At 45.9% G+C, this 17,042-nt stretch overlaps 1 protein-coding gene across 6 annotated transcripts in view; it reads right to left on the bottom strand.

Annotated features, from left to right (window-relative positions):
- Positions 1-17,042, bottom strand: part of NAPB (NSF attachment protein beta) — a 34,795-nt gene that overhangs the window by 14,396 nt on the left and 3,357 nt on the right. For 3 of the 6 annotated variants that reach the window (XM_047771579.1, XM_047771577.1, XM_047771578.1), the window contains 3 exons: positions 2,822-2,901; positions 1,646-1,762; positions 42-88 (listed from right to left, as the gene is read on the bottom strand). In XM_047771579.1, coding sequence (XP_047627535.1) covers positions 42-88; positions 1,646-1,762; positions 2,822-2,870 — 213 coding nt within the window. In that variant the 5' untranslated portion in view covers positions 2,871-2,901. Of the gene's footprint in view, positions 1-41; positions 89-1,645; positions 1,763-2,821; positions 2,902-11,712; positions 12,846-17,042 lie in introns of those variants that run through there. The other 3 variants (XM_047771574.1, XM_047771575.1, XM_047771576.1) reach the window with 3 other exon arrangements.

Below are 17,042 nucleotides of genomic sequence, written 5' to 3'. Positions count from 1 at the left end.
AGGGCTCCACCCCACGGGCGCTCAAGCAGGCGAGGTCTTACCATGTCTGTGTAAATGTCGATGGCTGCATTTAAGCAGTTGATAGCCTCTGAAGCGAAGGCATTTGAGAAAGACAATAAAAATCCATTCAGTCAGAGGTTTGCTAAGCCTGTCTTCCCAGCTGCTATGAGACCCCAAGGAGGCCCCACTGGGGCAGAGGGAGCAGGGCAGTCAGCCAGGGCCCCTCCATGGGCCTGTCCCCACAGGCTGCAGCACCAGACAAGGAGCTGGAGGGGTCGAGTGGGGGTTAAAGGTGGGGCTGGCTCAGTGGCTCCCGGCCTCAGGAAGACTGCATCACAGAAACAGAGCCATGGGGCTGTCAACACCCATCAAGCTACCCTCTAAAACCTAGGTGCCAAGCATCTACACTGATGTCACATGTATGCAATAGCTTGGGAAGACAGTATTCACGGCTCTTTAGAGAAGCCAACATTTGGTACAGCGTCAAAAGCAGCTAACTTGCAGCATAGTGACATATACCAACAGGAAGAAAAACACCTAATAAATGAGAGTGCTAATGAATACACTGATTTAACACAGTGAGCCAACCACAAAGCGCCATTCTAACACTGGCATGCAGCTGGTTGAATGCTTTTGCTTTAAAGAGGCAGCTAAGCAAAATGCCTCACTGAAGGATCAGAAAGGTAAGCAGATTAACAAAAAGGAACGCAACCTCCCCCTAAACTGCATAAGAACTGTGGATTGTCACGCCTTTAAAAATACAGAGAAGTAGAAAAGCTATCCACAAATTCTGCTCAAAACCCCAAATGGGCTTCTGATGCACTTCCCCCACTCTGTGTTTTCTGGATGAGTTGCCATGAGCACAAACTTTCTGTGAATTTGAGATCTCAGTTCTCATGTGGTGCTTTATTTAGCCAAGAAGCAAGCATTTTCCAGGTCACTGAAGATGCCCTGAAGCCAGGGGTCCTGGGGCCCATACCACACTCCGAAGCACCAATCTGGGGCGATCCCACTCTACACATCTGCGAGTAAGCTGTGCTTAAGCCTTATAACACAGCCCTCGAAATATCTTATTTCCATATGATATATTCCTAAGAGCAGGATCTCCGTGTTAAAACAGGCTGCTACAACAGAGAGGTAGAGGCCACAGGTGCCAGTGCACGTGCAGAGGGAAGAAATCAGGCCCTCTGACTTGAAAAGAAAGGTTGTGTGCACAGTTTCACCAGCAGAGATACCCAAGATTATGGCTTCCTCAACACCAATACTCTGAAAAACACTTTTTAAAAAAGCCACATGAATGCTGTGTGACAAGCTGTTTATAATATTGGATTTTACGGCCTCCATTAACTGCATTCCCAACACACAGGTGTTCAGGAGTAGGGGACATCAGTTTCCTTTAGCGAGCAATGTACACACTCATAAAATAAATAAGACTCAGATAAAATTAAGGTTAATTTCCAAAACACTGTCCACCATGCAGCATAGATGGAGCTGAAGAAAATGTGCTGACAACACAACACATTTAACAGATTTCCTCCTGATAAAGCTTCAAATGACTACAGAGACGTCCCCACTCACCCAGGTCCCTACTGTCCTCAGGCAGACCCCCAGCAGCACGGCGGCTCGAGGGGGCAATGCGGCTCACCTTGCGGGTCTGCCTTCTTGTAGGCGTTCCCGGCATCCACAAAGCTGGTGGCCGAGTCGTGTTTGCTCTGCAGCTGCATATGGAGCTTGGCCGCCTGACAAAATGCGTTTCCTGCAGCTGAAGACAGAGTCCTGAATTAACACAGCGCCGGTGCTCCAGGTGCCATGCCCCACCCCCCCGGGGAGGCCAGGTCCCTGGACAGCAGTGCCCGGTGGGGGCACTCAGGACACACCCCACGCTGATGCATGAGGACACCACAGGCCAGACAACTGCCCAGCTCAGTGGTCATCACTGAAGAAATTGCCACGAGGGCTCACACAAAGCGGTCCTTCACAGACTGAAAGAGGCCCACCATTTCCAAAGTCAGAGCTTTCTCCGGTTTACAACAAAGTCTGACTGAGACGCAGAAGGTCTAACCTGTAGGTGTCCCACTTGGTGCGGACATGGCCCCTTCCCCACAGCCACACGAGTGCCACCAGGTCATGGAGGACAGGTGCCCGCACTCAGCTTTTCTAGAAAGGGCCTGGATCAGGAACCTGGGGGCCAGGGGTGTAGGGCCATGAAAGCCTCCCCCTCAGGAGGAGCGAAGGGGCAGGCAGGAGGATCCAGGCCTGCACTGCGTCTGTACAAGGTCGACCCCTCATGGCAAGGCCCTCGGCGCTGTGGGGGCACCAGGTGGTCAGGGACAGCCCCGACGGCAGGAGGTCAGGACGAACAGGGCTGCATGGCCTGCCTGCCCTGGTAGGAGGGCACAAGAAATCTCTCAGCACTTAAAAACATTTCAGCCATCAACGTGTCAAAAACATACAGAAAAGTGTAGAAAACAGTGACAGACGCCCAAGAACCCTGCTGGTACTAAACAATTACTTCAAATTTCATTTGAAAAAACAAAGCATTCAATTCCACTGAGGCCTCAGCAGCTCTCCTCGTCCCCACGCCCTTCCAGGGAAATCCTGGGACACACTTCTCCCCAAACCGGGTTCTGGTCTCCTCGCCCCGGAGGGAGAAGGGGCAGCACAAAGGCCAGCCGACCGGCTTCGAGTCCTGCTCTGCCCAAGACAGGAGAACGCCCAGGCACCTCTGCTGGCGCTGGGATGGGAAAGCCCGCCCACCAGGCCCTGACCCCAACGTGGGTGGACGGTGAACAACGCAAACGAACAAGCACTTGATACTTACCACTCCAATTCTTGGCCATCTTGAACATATTTGCAGCTCTGGTATACATCTCACAAGCCTCTTCTATTCTTGTGTTTCCTCTGAAAAAATTCAAAACTGAGGTTAAGTTTTACTACAGCCACCATCCACTCCCTAACCCTCCAACAGCAAACACTTGCTGAGCGCGCACTACGTGCCAGACCAGCGTCACAGGGTCTCAACAGCCGCGCAGAGGAGATACTCTCATCATCTCTGCTTTCCAGGGGACACTGAGGCCCACGGAAGTAACGGGCCACACGGTGAGGAAGCCACAGAACTGAGACCCCAATGCTGAGGCGGTGGGTGGGCCCCTGAGCCTAGCCTTCAGCTAGAGTCCTTTCCATGTGTGAAATCTGGGCTTTTACTCATTCTGAGAAAAGGAGAATATATCTTTCAAAGGAGATTAAATTCTGAAGGATACTTTTTGACACTTTTAACGTCCACAAGTTTAGCACTAATTTTTATTCAGTTGAAGCTAGAGCACAAAAGTACCAGGCCTGCCCAGTCCCTCAGCCCTGTGGAAAAGCAGTTGAAAACATCCTGGGGGGAGGGGGGGAACCCCACAGCTGCTCGAGTACACACTGTTCTGGAAAGCTCTTTTTGTATTTTTTTTTTTAGCGCCGCACCCGCAGCATATGGATATTCCCAGGCTAGGGGTCTAATCAGAGCTGTTGCTGCCAGCCTACGCCACGGCCACAGCATTGGATCCAAGCCGCGTCTGCGACCTACACCACGGCTCATGGCCACACCGGATCCTTAACCTGCTGAGTGAGGCCAGGGATCGACCTGCAACCTCATGGTCCCTAGTCGGATTTGTTTCTGCTGCGCCACGACGGGAACTCCTGTTCTGGAAGGTTCTTCACTGCACAGGTGATTCCAGTGGGACGGCTTTAGCTGCTTAGGAGTTCTTACACAAAGACACACTCTTCTCCAAAGTCAAGCCTGTTTCCACTACGCTAAGCTAAGGCCTCCATCTTGTCTATCCATGGCCAAGGGCTCTGTGCAGCGAACACCAGGAACTCACAGTGCAATATGGAAGCAAGGAGCAGGACAGAGGCAAGGCCACGCTGACCCCCGGGAGGGGGCCACGTGAACAGGGGTGCCAGGGAGCTCGGGCAGGCAGGGTCCGGGTGCCTCCACTCAGCAATAACCTTCAACTGTCTGACTGAGGCGAGCTCTGTAACTTCCCTGGGCCTGTGATTCTGCATGTGGTAGACTGAGGGTAAATATGCCCTATGCTTAGGGTTATTGTGAAGATCAAAAGAAGAATCCATGGGAGTTCCCGTCATGGCGCAGTGGTTGATGAATCCAACTAGGAACCATGAGTTGCGGGTTCGATCCCTGGCCTTGCTCAGTGGGTTAGGGATCTGGTGTTGCCATGAGCTGTGGTATAGGTCACAGATGCAGCTCGGGTCCCACATTGCTGTGGCTCTGGCGTAGGCCGGTCGCTACAGCTCCAATTGGACCCCCAGCCTGGGAACCTCCATATGCCGTGGGAGCAGCCCTGGAAAAGGCAGAGAGACAGAGACAGAGAGAGAGAGAGAAAGAGAAAGAGAGAAAGAGAGAAAGAAAGAGAGAAAGAAAAAAAGGAAGGAAGGAAGGAAGGAAGAATCCATGTGCTGTTGCCACTAGGGCTGGACCCAAAGTCAGTACTCAATCAGGATGATTATTTTAATAAGATTCATGTACTGAAGAACTTTGGGGAATATTTTCTATCTGATAAGGCATTTGTCTGATAAGGGACTTGTATCTAGAATATATAAAGAACTCTTTTAACTCAATAATAAAAAGATTAATAACTCAAAAATGGGCAAAAGGTCTGAATAGACATTTCCCCAAAGAAGATATATCAAAAGAAAAAAAAAAGGGTACAGCCAATAAACCCATGAAGATATTCAACATCATCAGCTACCAGCGAAGGCAAATCAGAACCACAAGTGAGCTATCACGTCACTCCCATTAGGCTGGCAAAAATCACAAGACAGATCTAACATACGTCAGGGAGGATGGACGGAAACAAGAGCCCTCAGGTACTGCGGGTCCAAGTGGCAAGTGCAGCTACTTTAAAAAAAAGTTTTATTGACACATACTTGATTTTCAAGGCTGTGATAATTTCTGCTGTACGATAAAGTGATTCAGTTATACATATACACACGTTCACTCTCTTTTAGATTCTTTTTCCACATAAGCTATCACAGAATACTGGGTAAAGTTCCCTGTGCTGTACATCAGGTCCCAGTTGGCCAATCATCCCATATCCTTCAGTGGGCATATGCCAACCCCAACCCCCAGTCCATCCCTCCCCGCACCTGTCCCTTTGATAACCATAAATTTTTCCAAGTCTGTGAGTCTTGTTTCTGTTCTGCAAATAAGTTCATTTGTATTTTTTTTTACATTCCACATACAAGTGATATCAGTGATGTTTGTCTTTCACTGTCTAACTTCACTTAGTATGATAATTTCTAGGTCCACCTACGTTGCTGCAAATGGCATTATTTCATTCTTTTTATAATATTCCATTGTATATGTGTACCACATCTTCTGTTGATGGACATTTAGGTTGCTTCCAGGTCTTACCTATTGTGAATAGTGTTGCAGTGAACATAGGGAATTATGTTTTTTTCCCAGACAGATGGCCAGGAGTGGGACTGCTGCATCATATGATAGTTCTACTTTTAGTTTTCTGAGGAACCTCCATACTGTTCTCCATAGTGGTTGCACCAATTTACATTCCCACTAACAGTGTAGGAGGGTTCCCTTTTCTCCACACCCTCTTCAGCATTTACTGTTTGCATATTTCTTGATGATGGCCATTCGGGCTGGTGTGAAGTGGTACCTCATTGCAGGTTTGATTTGCATTTCTCTAATAATCAGCGATGCTGAACATCTTTTCATGTGCTTTTCGGCGCAGCCACTTTAGAAACAGTTTGGCAGCTGCTCAAAAGGTTAAACATGGTTACTGTATGACCCAGAAATTCTACTCCTAAGTACAAAGCCAAGAGAAATGAAAACTTGTACACAAATGTTCACAGCAGCATTATTCATGGTGGACAAAAAAGTGGAAACAAGCCAAACACTGGTCAACTAGAATGATAAAGAAAAGATGGTACACACACTAGGAGTGAAGTACTGATCATGCTACAACGTAGATGAGCCTTGAAAACATGAAGTGAAGTGCAAGAGCCAGTCCCAGCCCAGCTACCATCACCTGTACCATCACATGAAAGGTCTGTAACAGGCACGTCTCTGGAGACAGAGAACAGGCTGGGGGCTGCCTAGAGCTGGGAGCGCTAGAGAAAAACATGGAAGGAAGTACAGTTTCTTTTTGAGGTGATGAAAATGTTCTAAAATTGCCTGTGCTAGTAGCACAGCTTGGTGAATATGCTAAAAACTTCTTCAGTGGACACCTGAAATGGGTGAACTATATGGTATGTGAATTATACCTCAATAAAGCTCTACTCTCCCCTCCCAAAAAACCCCTTTGGGAGCTATATCACACAGCCAAAGACAGGGTAGCAACAAGCCATACCAAAAATGAAGTGTCAGAACAAGCAAAGCCTTCTCTTACACCTTCCTGTTCCTTTTTCTCTACTTCAAAACTACATTTAAAAAAAAATTAACTAGTTATCCAGATGGAAAATTCCTAACTTGAAAAGTTTTCTTTTTTTTTCCTTTTTTTTTCTTTTTTTTGGGGGGGGGGGGGCTGCACCCACAGCACACAGAAGCTCCCAGGCAGACCAGGGGATCAAACCTGTGCCACAACAGCAACTCAAGCTGCTGCAATGACATCACTGGATCCTTAATCCACTGAGCCACAAGGGAACTCTGAAAGTTTTTAATCTTAGACATAGCTGCTTGATGCTAACAAAGGCTTGCAACTTTCTGAATCTTAGTTTTCTAAAGTGTACCAGGAATCTTGAACTGTAATTATAGTGCAGTCACTCTTACGAAAGGTTTCCAAATAAAACTAGCTTAATTAAAATGTACTTTATCCTACTATTTTCAGAGACAGACTCAGCTAGGAATAATAGACGCCTACGCCATGCTGGGTTTTATGCTGCATGTTTCCATATACATTACGTCACTGTCATTGTTACAACAACCATGAAAAATGCTGTCTCCATGTTATAGAAAACTGTACCCGGAGGTCAGTGGTTTACCCAAAGTCATCCAGCCAAGGTCAGTGGTAGAGCTGACACCTGATGCCAAGTCCACTGATCTTTATAAAAATCATGAATGAATCCCACTAGACTCAAGACCCTCACCTCTCCTAAAACAGAGTCACCAGAAAAATTCTCATTATAAAAGCACAAGAGATCTCACTTTTCACCAACAGACCAAATCTAATTCATGAAAACATGCACTTTTATTTTTATTTTTATTTTTATTGCTATTTCTTGGGCCGCTCCCACGGCATATGGAGGTTCCCATGCTAGGGGTCGAATCGGAGCTGTAGCCTCCGGCCTATGCCAGATCCACAGCAACGCAGGATCCGAGCCGCGTCTGCAACCTACACCACAGCTCACGGCAATGCCGGATCGTTAACCCACTGAGCAAGGGCAGGGACCGAACCCGCAACCTCATGGTTCCCAGTCGGATTCGTTAACCACTGCGCCACGATGGGAACTCCAAAACATGCACTTTTAAATCACTCCAGACATCTACTGTGCTCTATACCTGGGAAAGTTAATTTTTGTAAGTTTAAGGACACATATTCATAATTCAAATTCAAATAGTCAACTGATTGTTATCCACAGGGTCTGGATAACAGTAAGGCAGAAGATCACTGAAAAGAGACACAAGTTTCTGCAAGGAAATCTGCCTTATAGAACGATATGATATTGTACATGGCACCACTCCCAGGAAACACCAAGACCAGAAAGTTCTTACTGTGGTGGAGGCCAGAAGTCAGAACACCAGGAAAAGACCCCTTCACCTCAATCCTAATTTTTTTCTGGCCGCCCTGTGGTATATGGAGTTCCTGGGCCAAGGATCAAACCTGTGTCCAGCGCTCCCAAGAGGCTATCAATCTGGTTGCACCACAGCAGGAACTCTCTTTCACTTCAAGGGCTAAGCGTCCAGGGCCCTAGCTCTGGCAGAGCCGGGGTCAGAACCATTTGTCCCCGAGGAGCCCACATGCACTCCCGCCTCTCTTCCCCGCCCACCCTGCCTATTCCCAGGTAGACGGTGAGGAGACAGCAGCTAGGAACGCCGCGGCCCATTGTTCCAGAGAGCTCGAGGACACCTACACAGACAAGCCTGTCCTCTTCGCTCACCCCATGCCTTGCATTCTCCTCATCCTGAGTGACGTGCATGACCCCTGGGGACCAAGGCACATGTCCCGAGAGGTGCCCCAAAGAGGGGCAAGGCAAAGCTGCTCCAAACCCTCGAGACACAGCAGAAATGTCATAACTCATGGCAATGACAGTGCTGTGGCTTCAGAGCACAACTATAGACAAAACTCAATTCCACCACTGGAACACCCCTGAGCGACAGCAAACCAGGCGGGAGACTGAAAACAGGGCTCCCTCTGTGCTCCCAGAGAGGGGCCCCACCCAGTCAAGCAGGAAGCTCCTCCTCCCGGGCCACCTGCCCCCAGACCAAGAGAGGCCCCAGCACACAGGCCCACCCACAATGCTGGCCCAGTTCAGGACAGAAGAGTGGATCCATGTCAGAGGTCTGTAAGTACACCCACGTGCCCCCCAAAATAGCACACAAGTATGGAAAGCATCTAGAAAAGGAGTGAAAAACACGCAATCTATTTAAAACACCCCTAGCATCCAAAAAAATTTGTTTATTCGCAACACTTCTGACACCAAAGGTGGGGTGTCCCATGATAGAATTCAGTTCTGACACCAACTCCCTGGAGTCCGTGCAGACCCCCAGGGTAAGGGGGTCCCACTCTTCAGACACCGACGGCAAGCATCGGTCGCCCAGGGTGCTCACAGATCTAACCTGGCTACAAACCAGGGGTTCCCATGGTCCCACCTCAAATTACATAATCTGCTGGAAAGACTCACGGAACTCAGGAACACGTTCCCCTGACTGGTTTCTTAGAGCACCGCCACCACCACCCCCGCCCCACCCGAGTCTCCATCCCGGAAGCTGAGCCCCAGCCTGCAGGCTCATTACAGAGTTTGGATTAACTCAGTGGCCAATCTGGTGACAACTCAATCCCTAGCCCCCCCCCCCCCCCCCCCCCCCCCGCCAGGAGGCCAGGGGTGAGGCTGAGCATCCAGCCCTCTAAGCACTGGGTTGCTCCAACATCCAGACCCCATCCTGAAGCCTTCCGGAGACCTACCCCCAAGTCACCTCGTTAGCATAACCCAGTTGGGGTTGAAAGGGGCCTACTGTAAATAGGACCCCCACTCACCCTCAGCACTCAGGGTCTAAAGGCTGTACAAGCTCTGTGCCAGGAACCAGACTGGTATCACAACAGCACAGCCCCACACAGCTACTGACTATTCTTCACCATTCCTAAGCAACTTATTTTCATCTGACATTTCACATCTGCAATCTCTAAAGATTCTAAAAACTTGGGACATTTCCTGATAAGCTTAACCCATTCAAGATCATTTTATTTCTGGGTTTAATACAGAAATAAAACAGTCATGTGATGAGAAAGCAGAAGTGTCTGCTGCAGGGGTGAAGGACAGGCCCCAGGGAGACACTCACTCATGCTCGTTTGGACTCTTGTAACCCTGGACTGAGGTCCTCAGCCTTCTCACAAACCAGTGACAGGAAGTGGAGTGGCAGGGACACAGGCTTCGGAGTCAGGCGCCGGCAACCAAACGCAGCTGCGTCTCGTCTCCCAGCAGAGTAGGGCTGAGCGGGCCCTACCCCCAGAGCAGCCCCCCAGAGCAGAGGGCTCACTTCCACCACCACATGTGGCCACAGGGCTTGGCAGTGGCCGTGGGACTCCATCTTCTGAGAACTTATCACTTTATTTCTGTTTATAACAAAACAATCACAGATTCCCAGACAGAGGAAACAATCTAAGACCTTTAAGGACCATCACAGAAAATCTATATTTAACCATAATTTCCTAGAACAAAGTTTATGAGACCAGGTAGGGCAGAGAAAACTAGCTGGACTTTATTTGACGATGGTCCCAATGCCTTGTCTGCTACGGGGAGCCACCTTTCCTACAGATGGAAGACTGGACCTATTAGTAAAACAAACCAATATACTTAAACATGCACAAAAGCCAAGTAAGTAATTACTTGGATTGAAATTACTGGAAACACTCAGAAATGACTCACATACATGACTTTTCATATTGAATTTCCATCTTTATTAAAAGTCCCTTTTAAAATTCAATTTAATCTTTGAGTCTTGTGTTTCCTGTAGGACAATGGTGGCTGCCTAAACACAAACATGTCCTTACATCCTCTGGAACCATACAGATCAACAGGGGCAAATACAACCATCCATAACCCATTCAACAGCAAAACTAGCAGACAGAATTTGGTGAGACTTCACTTAAATAAAACTCGAGAAATGAAAACCTCAAACTAGCAGAGCCAGTGACACAGCCCATGCTGGAAATGGGGGGGTTGGGAGGATTGTGCCTGGACACAGAGCCATTGTGGCAGGGTCCCAGTGGCAGCAGTCCACAGATGCAGCACCCAGCAAGCAGGGCAGGGAGGCAGGTGTAAGACCTAGAAGGCCTGGTGGGCGGGGCTGGAAACTGGGAGCTGGAAGGGGCCTGGCTAGAGGTGTCAGCCCCAGAATCTGGGGAGGGGAATGGGGAAGGGGAGGACTGGCAGTGAAGGGAAAGAAAGCAGAGGTCTTGGGAAAGGAAGGAGCAGGCAGAACTGGAGTTGCAGCAGGCCAAGCCCCAGAAACCACCCCACCCCCAGTCATCAAAGGAACGGCACTAGGGGTGCCGACCAGAGAGCGCAGTCAAACCAAGGAACCCCTCATCTCCCACCCCTGACCTGCAAGCTGGTACGTGCCCACTAACCCCCAGACCCAACACGGAAAAGGCAGGTGGCATCCACACAGCTACTGTGTAAAAAGAACTTCACAGCTGACAACAACAGGTCCCGAGAAGCCACAGGCAGGGGAAGCAATGCCATGTCATTGAAACATTACTAAGCAAATAGTTACAGCTACAAAACTACACTCCAAGCCAGAAACTTGAGCTCCAAATGGAGGAGCACACAGACTATGCCCCAAACACACCACTTCAGCAAAAGGATGATTTTGAGCTGGAGGCAAATGAGAACCACAGACACAGAGCTTCCTTCCCACGAACCCCCTGGAGCCCCCTTCTCCTGGTCCTGGCCGCTTCCCAGTGTGCTGCCTGGCACCTGTGACCTTCCACTGTCCTCTACTCAGCTGTCCCCTGAGCCCTCATGTCCTCGTGTTGCTGGAGGACCTTCAGGGTGACAGAAAAGGGGCAGTTTTTCCTCCTCTACATGCACTGAACAAAGAAGAAAGCAAATTGTTTCAAAGTCTAGAAGGACTGACAGAAAGAGACCAAATCATCTAGAAATGAATCTTAGCTCTAATACATCTAAGGGAGAACAGGTTCTAGGACACTGAGGAGAAAAATGAAAACTGCCAAGAGGATACACATGAGATAAAGGAGGAAGAGGATCAGAGGGAGAGGGGACAGCCAAAGAGCCAGAAGCCCCTAACAGGAGTCCCTGAAAGGGGTGTGTGAAAGAAACACCAAAATGTATTTAAAACCATAATTTCAGAAAACATTATGGAAACAAAAGATCTGGATCTAAACCCTGAAAAGCCCATCAGGTACTGAGAAACCAATCCAGCCCGGTCTCCTGCAAGCCCCATCCTAGTAAGAAATTAGATTTTATAAGCAGGAAGGCCTCTGGGCTTCCAGGCAAAAAGGCACAGTCACTTACAGAACTGAGGAAACCAGGTGAGCCTCAGACTTCAACAGCAGCATACGAGGCAAGACAACACAGGCACAACATCTGTCAAGAAACTCAAGGGAAAAAAGTGTGAGCCAAGGATCCAGCCTGCCAAGCCATGCAATACGCAGTACTGGTAGAAGCAAGGCCCTAACGTCCAGCCACGAGGTGCCTGGGCACAGAACAGACTGGACATGCCTTATTAGAGATGTAACGCCAAAAAAGGCAGGCTGAGTACAGAAAAATAACATGGACAAGTTTGTTCTGACAAAGTAGACAGTCTCTGACTTATCATGGTCTGATTCATGTTTTTTTGACTTTATGATGGTGTGCAAAAGTGACACGTGTTCCATAAAACCAGGTTTCAAATGCTGGCTGATCCTTCCAGGCCTAGTGACCAGCAGTAGAGTCCTCTCTCGTGCTGGGCAGGGGCACAAGCTGGGCTAGCAGTCAGCCACATCACCACTGATACACACTCAACCATCCTGGACCCAGATGCCTGCCTGCTTCCCACTTTCAGTACCATGCTCAACACACTCCACGAGATGTTCGACATTTTCTTATCAAACAGGCTTTGTGTTAGGTGGCTTTGCTCACCTGCAGGCTAACATACATGTTCTGAGCACGTGAGGCAGGTTGGTATAGTAAATGCATTTTCAACTGGCGACGTGTTTGCTTGTGAGGACACAACCCTAGTGTAAGCCGAGGAAGCTGTACACACAACTGAGCCTCCCCCGACACACCCAGCCCAGATGGGGGTAAGTAGAACACACACATCGGCTTGCACATAGGAAGGTAATGGGTGTTTTCCAGAGCAGATGATATGCCAGGTGCCTAAGCAAGGAAATGGAGCTAACGGTATTAAAAAAGGTTCATAAAGGCAAACAAAAATACAAAACTTCCTAAATAAAAAGCAAAGAAAAGAGACCACTGCAAATAAAACAGTTGACCCATGAAGGTGTGTGGTTGGGGCATGCATGTCCACCTCACAGCCAGTCCTCCAGAATACAGGTCTCGCAGCCTTGGATCCTGCAGGTCTGGCAGTGCTGGGTGTTTATCACTGAAAAATATCTGCACATACATGGACCACCCAATTCAAACCCACTGTTCAAGGGTCAACAGTGCCTAACAAATACAACGAAATAGCATTAGAATTAAAAATCATCCATATACCAGCCATACCAATAATGTAAATGCCCTGAAGATTTTTAGATGTGCTCACAAAACAAAACCCAACTCTGTACTCAGCATGAAAGACACAGCTAAAATAAAGTTACTCTGAAGCCTCAAGATAAAAGAGATGGTTAAAGTTTACCAAATAGGTCAGTCAGCTTTTGACAAGACAACAACATCTGTCACGTGGCAAGAGGCATCATATAATCCTCTTATGCACTACAGCCCTAAAGCAGGCAAACACAAATAAGAAGGCCAGGATTATTACCCTGCCATCAGACAAGGTAGAATTTGGGCTCAAACGTAATTTAAAAACTTACTTCATAATGCTAAAGATACAATTCATGGAGTTCCCTTTGTGGATCAGTGGTTAACGAACCCAACTAGGATCCATGAGGATGCGGGTTCGATCCTGGGCCTCGCTCAGTGCGTTAAGGATCCAGTGTTGCCCTGAGCTGTGGTGTAGGTCGCAGTCACAGCTAGGATCCCACGTTGCTATGGCTGCGGCGCAGGCCGCTGCTGTAGCTCCGATTCAACCCCTAGCCTGGGAACCTCCATATGCTGCAGGTGCAGTCCTAAAAGCCAAAAAAAAAAAAAAAATTTAAATTGAAAAAATAATACAGATACGATTCTTAATGAAATTATTTTAGCTGTGAATACCTATGTACTACAACACATCGGCCACCTTTATAAAGCAGATCCTACAACACAAGAAGACAGAGATACCTATAAAAGGAGATATTAACTTACCTCTTTCAGTCCAAAACAGGTAAAGTGGACAAAAAAACAAACACAGACATGAAAGACCTGGACAACATAACCAGTAACCAGATCTCAAGGATCTCTATCAAGTCAAACACTCTGATAAGAGGAAACCCACCTCTTCTCAAGGGCACAAGGACCACTCATATCTTAGGTGGCAAAGAAAACCTCAGTGAATTCCCTGATAAAAATGAAATAAAACTAGAAATTAGTAATGTTCAAAGAAGGACCTACTACCTGGAACAAATCCCTCATTAACTCTTGGGTCTAATATGAAATAAATTAAAATAAAAACACTATATATCAGGATCCATAGGATGCAATTAAAACAGCAATACAGTTTTAAAGGAGAACTTACCCATGAATACTAGGGCAATAATAGAAACAATGGATTAAATACCAGCCCACCTCCCAAAAAGCCAAGGGGAAAAAAAACAAAGAAAGCAACAAAGGCAAAAGCAGAAATTAATAAGGCAGGAAACAAAAAAAACTCATAGTCAAAATATTAGTTACTTGGAGAGAGTCAAAAGAATAAAGAAAAAAAGGGGAAAAGCACAAACATAAAAGTAACAAGGGAAATAACTACTGCAATAACATTTAAAAAGTCATAAAAGACTACTATGCACAAATATGCAAATAAATTTTAGAACTTGGATAAAATGAACAATTTCCTAGGAAAATACAATTTACTAAAACTGACCTCCGTAGAGACAGAAAGTTTAAACATTATCAATTCCAGAGGAAAAACAGAAAGCTATTAAAGAAATATCTACCAAAAAGCCAGAGATGATTTCACTCTAAGAGGATTCTACTTAAAATTCTAAACACCAGAGCATAGGAAAGAAGAAAAACTTAGAAATTATTTTTATGAGGCATCTATGACATCAGTACTTCCATTTGAGTAAGACTATACACAAAAGAGCTGTAAATAGAATTCAAAATAAAATATTTAAAACAAAATCTAATAACCCATTAAAAATAATATACTATAATCTAGAGGTTATTCAAGATGTGCAAGAACAGCTCAATGAGGACACTCATTAGTTAACATACTAATAACTATGGGGAAAGTCACCTTCACCTCACAGATGTTGGATAGGCCTTCCAAACTGAACTCTTCTTCAATCAATCCCTAATGAAAACAACCATTAAACCAGAACTGACAGACAGTTCCTTACTGTGAAAAAAAAAAAATTTTTTTTTAATCCAAGAGAGTACTGATCTATTAATTTGTTAGATTTTAATTAAATTACCATTACTTATGATAAGCTCTATTCAAATACAGACATGATTAACATTCTGAAATTCTACTTCCAAAAGTTACCTTACAGGAAACTCTTAAGTATCACTCAATGGCAATTTTTTTTTCTTTTTTTCCTTTTTAGGGTCGAACCCACGGCATATGAAGGTTCCCAGGCTAAGGATTGAATCAGAGCTGCAGCTGCTGGCCTACACCACAACCACAGCAAGGCCAGATTCGAGCCTCATCTGCAACCTACACTGCAGCTTGCAGCAACACCGGATCCTTAACCCTCTGAGCAAGGCCAGGGATTGAACCCAAATCCTCATGAATACTAGTCGGTGAGCCACAATAGGAACTCCTCACCAGCAATTCTTAAGGTACAAAAGTTTTTACTGCTTTTATCATCTTATCAAATAAATGCAAAGTGAAAGCATAAAAACAGATTATAAAGTCTTTTATAACTAGGACGATCCTCTGTCCTGTTTATATGGACACTCTTGGTTTATACCTGTTTCTTAGCATCTCAAAAATATCCTAGTTTGGACATTATATTGACTCACAGAAATAGGAAAAATATCTGAAAAAAAATTTTAAAGTAGAATGACAAGTTTAAATGTTATTTACATGTAGAAGATAATACTTAAAGATTAAGAATTAACTAAAATCAGGAGGTAAAGGAGAAAATGCACTGCCACATAAGCAATGCTAGATTCTTCATTTTTAGCACAATCGATAGACATTCTCTAAAATCAATAGATCAGGTAGAAGATTTCTAAACTTATTTAGAATTATGGTAGTAACCATCAGAAGAATCACAAAGAAAGTTAAAAAGTTACTTCTGCTGAGAAAGATTTAGGAGAAGACTCGGGGAAAATTTTACTTTTCACCTGAAACTCTTCTGTACTCCTCGAGTTCTCCTACCATATGGAACTACTACATCTATAGCAAACACATATTTAAGAAAATGTAGAAGAAAGCAACGAGGAACTCCACTCACTTTGTTGTCTTTGCTCTTCAAATTGGACAAAAGAGTAAAAGAAAACAAATCAGCATTTGCACCAACAATCACATACCACGCTGCCCACAAGTGCCCGCCGTGCTGCCTGGTGCTGGGGAGGCACTGGGCCACAGCAAGCCAACACTGCACTGGAGTTTTTGTCCCAGAGCCAAGGCCACCTGGGGCCACCCCACCTCTTGTAACCAACTCTGTACCTCACACTGCTCACAAGAACAAGAATATATGGTGAACGCTGCAAAAATGCAAACAGAAAAAGGCCAATCTGGTGACAGTTTATCATTTGATATACAAACTGTAACATGACACTAAAATTGGAAAACCAATTACAATAATTAAGGGTAACAGGGCTCTGTCAGCTTAATAAGCATCCTGACACCTCATTCAAGACTTAGAGCTCTGACAAGCAAACTCTATCTGCCCATTTGAAAACTGAAAAAACAGAAGCTCTGAGTATAATTTACTTGGCCAAGGTCACCACACTAGTAAGCTAGAACCTGTATTTGGTCTTCTTGTGTAAACTAGTATATATTATTATAGTTCATATATAACTTACATTATATAATACATAGTTATCCAACATACAGATTATCCTACTTATTACCTGTCTCTAAGTCATCTGAGCTTAATGATTTTTTAAAAAATTTAATCTGCATTTGAATATCTTTTTTTTTTTTTTTGTCTTTTTAGGGCCATACCCTTGGCATATGGAGGTTCCCAGGCTAGGGGCTGAATCAGAGCTGTAGCCGCTGGCCAGCGCCAGAGCTACAGCAATGCCAGATCCGAGCCACATCTGCGACCTACACGGCAACGCCAGATCCTTAACCCACTGAGTGAGGCCAGAGACTGAACCCGCAACCTCATAGTTCCTAGACAGATTTGTTAACCACTGCACCACGATAGGAACTCCTTGAATATCTACTGTGCTGAGGCAGACCCAAGTGCTTTATAAATGCTGTCACATGTTCCCACCATATTTTGGCAAAATTTAAACACAGTCTTTGTCCAAATAAAGCTGAGTGAAGAATACTGATAATTAAAATGGTCTACGATGCTTAAGAAATATTCCCAATTTTCATAAGTAGCTGAGAAATGACAGACTCACAACCTATTTCACAAAAATAGGCC

The sequence above is a fragment of the Phacochoerus africanus genome, chromosome 3 (genome assembly GCF_016906955.1).
Source record: "Phacochoerus africanus isolate WHEZ1 chromosome 3, ROS_Pafr_v1, whole genome shotgun sequence".
In the NCBI taxonomy this organism is placed as follows: domain Eukaryota; kingdom Metazoa; phylum Chordata; class Mammalia; order Artiodactyla; family Suidae; genus Phacochoerus; species Phacochoerus africanus.
The sequence above is the reverse complement of the archived record's forward strand: the minus strand, read 5'-3'. Positions and strand labels throughout refer to the sequence as shown.